General features: G+C 44.7%; 1 protein-coding gene across 1 annotated transcript in view; it reads right to left on the reverse strand.

The window, feature by feature from the left end:
- Positions 1-6,826, reverse strand: part of T265_10909 (hypothetical protein) — a gene marked incomplete at both ends in the record, with an annotated part of 58,599 nt that overhangs the window by 17,519 nt on the left and 34,254 nt on the right. The window contains 4 exons of the mRNA XM_009177422.1: positions 510-801; positions 2,376-2,835; positions 4,276-4,499; positions 6,180-6,423. Of these exons, the coding sequence (XP_009175686.1) occupies positions 510-801; positions 2,376-2,835; positions 4,276-4,499; positions 6,180-6,423 (1,220 nt within the window). The remainder of the gene's footprint in view (positions 1-509; positions 802-2,375; positions 2,836-4,275; positions 4,500-6,179; positions 6,424-6,826) is intronic.

Consider the following 6,826-nt stretch of genomic DNA (forward strand, 5'->3'; position numbering starts at 1 on the left):
AAACGAGCCAGAGGCGGTCAAACAATGACTTAGCAGAGAAGTATAAAAGCCATTACCAGAAAATTCAGCTGCACGGGTCATTGCCGTCTCCTTGGATGGGGATCTCGAGACGGGCCACACCAATGGTTAGAGGCATTGTCAGACATGGCCTAGTTGCGTCCTCAACCACACTCCTGCATCCAATGTGTTACCTTCAATCCATACTTTCGCTCCCTATTCCCTCCCATAACAGTCCACTGAAAGTGCTGTACGCACGAACTTATCAGCTCCCGCCTGCAATGCGCAGCTACGTACGCCAACTCACCAAATAATTGGTGGACGGAACTGTGGTAGCTACAAGCACTGTACGAAAATTACTCGGTTCTCACAGCTGACAATGATGAGATCTGTAATCATATAATAAAGTGTGGCGAAGCAGACTACCAACGTCCCAAACAACGGGAAGAAGAGCAAACAGTGTTCAAAACCAATATAGGTTGACGAATAATAGAAGAAAATGCCGAACTCACTCATTTTACTGCGTCGCACTGCAGCCAAAATTTCTGGACGCGATATGTGGTGATCGGAATGTAGGAAATGAAGACCTGAAATCTGTCGGGGAACGGTTGACTCAGAATTCAAAATATTATCCTGCATCGCAGATTCGTCGGAAGCAGCGTTAGTGTCATTCAAGGGTTTGAGAGCTGATTTACTGGAGTATGACTCAAACTCTAACGTGGTTCCACCGTCTATCTCGATCGATTTTAAGATACCCTCGACGTGTTTTTCTGAGAAAAGTTCCCGGTGGTCACACTTCGCGTACTGCGTAAACCAATTGCAAGAAAAACAAAAAAACAAGACACGATATCAAGTAGCTACACTATTCAAAGGTAAGCGGAAGCCAAATAGAATGACGACCGAGTATGTTGGTTTCTCAGGGAGCAGAGGGGTCATTGACATTGGAAAGACTATTAGTTTCGTACTACTCATTAGTAGGTGAAAAATTCAATAAATAGGCAGAGATACTGGCGCAGTAGTATTGGCAAAAGCTGACATTCCTTAGAGGAAACTGAATGAGCCATTCTTCAAGGAGTACCGGAGTACGGTCGACATCCGTAGAATCGACACATGAGAGTGACATCCAAAAAGCCATTTTAATATGAGGGTGTTTGTAAGGGAAAATCCGGTCATCGCAGAATGTTACAAAAAAACATTGCTTTGTATTCTTATTCGACGCATCGTCGTGTGAATCCCATTACTGGGCGAACATTTCGGAAGTAAGTGCATACATGTGCACATATGAGGATTCAAGAGCTATGTGGTGCTGTTCTTTATGCACGAACTTCTTTCGCACCCTCAAAGTGACGTATGCAGAACGCGCTAGGCTTCGACAACAAAGTATGCGAAAAAACGCTCCGTTTGCAACGTATTTTTTTGTAGCTCAAGTGCACAAATAGCGCAAGCACTGTACGATAGCAGCGAGGAAAGCTCGACTACTGAGAATTCGTATACCGGTTCTGCGTAAATTTTTCTGGGGAAACTGTTTGACAGTGTTGTCCTGATTTCGGCTAATGCACCCGCAAGTACATACCAAATCGAGGCCTGCATAATGTGATGTTCCAGTTAATCCGTTCTCTGGCGTTTAAAAGCGATTAGGTTCACTCTATGGCCCGTTGAGGTATGGAGCTATCAAGCGATTCCCCGAAGGGACTGTTATCGTTCTGTGAAGGTAACTTTTCTGATAACCCCTTCCGTGGAAACCTATCAAATTCTGTAAGAAATATGACGTTTTTGTTTCCTTGCGGTGACACAAATCTGGCAACATTTACAGCACCGAATAGCAGCGGTAATGCAACCGAATGCAACAGACTAGAAGAGTTCTACTATGAGCAATGCTTAGCCACGGTCCGTCAAGTCATTCGGCGAGATGGCTCAAGTGGTTAGAGCGCGAATTCACTGATAGGAAAGTTCGTGGTTCGAACCCGACCTCTGCCTCTCGACTTCCCCTGTCTAGGCTTGGGAAACCTGGCAGTATCCCAACCCTCGTGCTTCCTTCAGGTGGCATGGCAGCTAGGCACCGGAAGGGTGTTACAGCTGAACGACTTTTTTTAAATCACTCGACGTAGAAACGTTGCTCTATAGAAACGGAAACAATATACTTCTTGGGTTAACTTAAATAATTTACCTCGAACGACGTTCCGGGTCGGACAATACGTAAAAGCAATCACCCAAATTGAATACTGATGTATTCAGAGAATACGTTTCCGTGGTAGGAGTCACAGGATTCTGGTAAAATAGAATAAAAACACCCATCTGCACAAAACATAATTACAATGCTTCACCTGAGACCGGTAATATTTCCATCCAGTGGATTCCCAAGATAGTAGTTAACTCACCAATCGTTTGATTCGACAATCCCGAACAAGTTGATAGGCTTCTTGCATCAAGTCCCGAACAGAATGGAGCTTTTCAGTTACTGTGACAGCCTCCGCCTCTTCCGCATAATCCCAGGCTTTGGCCGGGGATAACAATTCGCCAACCAAAGATCTTGCTCGATTTGGTGGACTCACATCATCTCCAGAGGTTGCCACCGAACTCTCATCCACCACAGACAATGAAGCCATTGAGCATGGACGTGTCTTCATCGTGGATTGATAATCGTGGGGAATTGTGTAGTCTGGTGAAGAAGCTGCTGCGGCAAGCAAGGTCCCCAACTGATCGACTGCCGTATCAAGTTGGTCTGGGACAACCACAAAGCGACGCAAAATCCAGAATACGAACGTTCGTCGGTCAACAAACAGACGACGAGCCGCATCTGTACGAAGATACGCCTGAACAATCTTTTCAGCAGCTAACCTAGGAACATAAAAACAGATGAGAAATGGGTCAAACCATATATAACCTCATTGATAGTCTTCTGATAAGACGACATTAACACTGTCGTGACGGTTGGTTTCATGTTGTAGATTAGCTAGTTCATCACAAGAAAGACTATACATGCTGGCTTGTACGAAACTGTTACCCAGGAATACAGAAAGTTTCGTATTCATAGAGAACGGATAATCAAAAGGGTTTTGTATCAGTGCCCAACTTCTTCTACCTCAGGAACACGCTCTTATCAGAATTTGGAGCCCAGATACATTCATAGCGCTCTTTGATTCAGTGCATTCGATCAGAATTTCGCTTCTCGGGATTACTGCCAGATGGTCGGTGAGCTATTCAACGAATTGCTTTCTACCGAATCATTCCATCACTCTCAAATGTGTTGTGCCATTAATTTTACCAAAATACCAATTTGGCTGACGTTCATCGGATTCTCCGAGCGCACTCTGGCACTATTAGTCTACCCTTCTAAGATATGCTTCTCAAGGCTCGTTTACTGTCCAAGAGCAAGGCATCCTTCTCTCCTGCTCATCTGGCTTAGGGTTCACGCAGCACAAGATTTTGCAGTGTGATTCCAACCGAGTCAAGCGATAAGCCACTGAAGACTCTAGTTACTTGAGAATTTGTCCCTGGAGCTGGTTTGGAAGCACAGGTCAGCACTGTCAGGGTATATCAGACAGTTTTTGGAGTAGAAAAACACATGCATAACAGAATAAGTAGTCATACCCCATCGGTTACAGTTGATGACCCGCGTACTTCGCGTGTCAGAGGTCCATCTGCTTTGGTCTTCTTTGTGTAGAAGCATAAGGACGGACAGCCTGCGTCTTATTGAAGTATGGAAACCCTGATCACCAACTACCCTCTCCCGATCCCGTCTAATCTTAAAGTGGAAACCGAAAAGTTTGGAACACAATCTAAATAACGGAACATAATTAAAACCACCGCAATTAGTGAGAAATCCACTTCCATCCGATCCTATTTATAGTGGCAGATGGTGAAAAACAATCGTTTCCAAACTCCGAAGCAACCAAAGCCAGTTGGTTGAGTGCTGGGAAGCACGCAAAAGTTGAAACTCTTTTGACCTACTGATTGTTAAAGCCCGGCTACTGGTTCGATATTGTCATTTCCAACAGCCGACTGTACTCAAGTGTGCTCGTTGGTAACAAGTTGCGAGTACATTGAAACAAAACTACTAACAAAAGACAGCAGCGATTACTGCACAGATCTTCGCGATTGAACGCATACTGTTGGAAAGTGGTGTTCAGCGAAAAAAAACTCCATCCGATGATATGTTGACTTTACAATGGAACCAATTCGTTCCTAGCAAGACGTGGAGTGAGAAAAGAAAAACAGTCACAACGAGCCAACCAATGTTCGTATGTTTACACTGGAAAAAGCTGTGCGTTCACATACCGCAAAGCTTCATCCTGTGGCAAATCCTCATCTACTTCGGCATCACCCTCAAGTTGCTTTAGGTTAGGACCATCTTTTGCCGAAAGTTCGACAGTACTGGAAAAGTCGGGTTCGTCAAAAGAACGTTCGGAGACGGTCTCCCACTCACTGTCCGAATCCGTAGTGAGTTCGTCCGGTTCATAGTCGTCCGAATCTTCTCCGGACCAGTCATCATCATCTATGAGCTAGGCGGGGCGAAACATCAAGTTGTCAAGAAAAGATGGTTAGTCAATTGCGCATGAAGAAGACGAGTTGTATTGGGAGTTTACACATGCCGACAACCCTGTTTCCATAAGAAGGCAGAAAAGTCAGTTTCAAGTTTTCTTCATGTGTGTGCTAAAAAGGCCGGACAAAACAGCAATCTGACCAATAGTTACGTGTGTTAGAAACTGTCATACTTTCGGTTCGCACAAAGTAGGAACAAGTTCTCGCCTGTTTGAGCCGACCGTGCGGCAAGTAAAGCTAAGAGACACGCCAACTCAAGTGAACCTAACGGTGAATTCAACTGCCCCGAATGAGATCAAACAAACTAGTGAGAATAAGACGTTTAGGATGCATATCATCTGGAAATTGGTGCTGTTTCGCTTACCACACATCCCAAGGGAACCAAAAGTACAGAGATGCACAGATATTCCAGCTTCTTGTCATTTAACGCGTCAACAAATTTCTTGAGACTAGTCGATCCACCGATAACTAGTGAGATAAGCGACCTGTTATTGGCCGGTCTGTTACAACGCAGTGTGCGTGAAATGAGAATTTACGATTATCATCCGACACTAGTGTCCTCAGCCGCCTGTGGAGGCGACCTCTCCACTGACGACTAGTGACTCTTTTGCTGGCGAGAAGAGGTGGATTCAGTTCTGCTAATTAGTCCGATCGGCCGACCGAACTGCTCATACATGCTAATTCAGGTGAGTCCTAAGTGAGCTGGCGGAATAGCGGTAACATGCTGGATTCGCATGTCAGATGTCTGGGATTCAAACCCCTTGCGAATGAACTTTATTAAGAACGAAACCCAATTACAGTGGTTTGATGGCAGCGCAACATTAGTTGCAATACTGGCTTCGTTGTCTCTGATGATGACGCGTTCTTTGGTACGAACTAAACGGAGGAAGGAAATTCCACACTATAGTAGTGACAGTGCAGGCAGATTCAACAGAAATCACAAATTAAGATACCTTATCCATAACGCTTAATTTCCTCGAGAACAGATCGCATGGGCACTTAAAAAATAAATGACAAACTATGGAGCCACGAAGTCAAAATTTAATCATAGTTGGTTGTTGTATCAGAATAGGAACAAAGTTGAGCTAACACACCTGGGACATTGAACACTACGCTGCCAATTATATACTGCAGTTTTCCGGCAGTGTCATGGGATGTAACGTAGAATGAAAAATTATTCTCCTCGATTTTCTGGGCTCAAAAACGGCGCTTCCTGAAACTTTGCCTCTATCGTTTTTTCGATCCCCCAGCGCCACATTTATCTCACTTGGCACGAAGCCGTTTGCACATCAAGAACACTATTCACATCATCTAGCCATACCTCTCCATTACAGCCCGGTATTTCGTTGAAAGGACTTTTGTGATGAGTCACTTGCACAGTGCACTTACACCCTAAGTTTTAAAATGTTTTTTTTACTTTCACTTATTTTTATTAGGTCTTCAATGTGACTCCTTGATATGTGTCACGTTGCATAAGACTTCCTTGAGGTGACCTCAAGCCATAGGCCAGTCGGGGTTAGAAACTGTTCACGCACGTGGGGAACAGGAGTTCATCAGAGGAGAAATCCACATGAAAAATTGCACAGATGAATCATTTAATAATCAACATGTAGGCTGATTCAGGGTAAGTGGTTACTTACTGCATCCACCGGCAACAGACACTGTGTACGAGGTACTTCCGTCTTCGTTCCATCAATCCAGTGAATTAGCAGTTTACCAGTTTCTGGATAGATATCTTCGATGTAACCAGCAGGAATATGCGCATGAGAAGGGTCATCTGTGGCTTGTGTCAACAGCACATCTCCATAGTTTAGCTGACGGTCAGAAGAGGCAGTTAACTCGTAAACACCGGCGTCCTCTGGCGGACCGATAGGAATAAGTTTCCTGTGTGGATTGTGTGTANGCAGGAAGGAATATGCGCATGAGAAGGGTCATCTGTGGCTTGTGTCAACAGCACATCTCCATAGTTTAGCTGACGGTCAGAAGAGGCAGTTAACTCGTAAACACCGGCGTCCTCTGGCGGACCGATAGGAATAAGTTTCCTGTGTGGATTGTGTGTATGTGCGAGAGAGAAGTAACTGGCTTTTGTAGACATCCTAATACAGTAATCCACCGTGAGGGTGGGGTAACTCAACAAAAAAATCACAAATATTGTGTCCATAGCTACTTGAGATGTGTAGCATATAGCTGGCAGGGGCGAGATGGCCCAAGTGATTAGAGCGCGAATTTACTGACCGGAAGGTACGTGGTTCGAACCCGACCTCTACCCCTCGACTTCCCCTGTCTA

Source organism: Opisthorchis viverrini (genome assembly GCF_000715545.1).
Source record: "Opisthorchis viverrini unplaced genomic scaffold opera_v5_420, whole genome shotgun sequence".
Classification (NCBI taxonomy): domain Eukaryota; kingdom Metazoa; phylum Platyhelminthes; class Trematoda; order Opisthorchiida; family Opisthorchiidae; genus Opisthorchis; species Opisthorchis viverrini.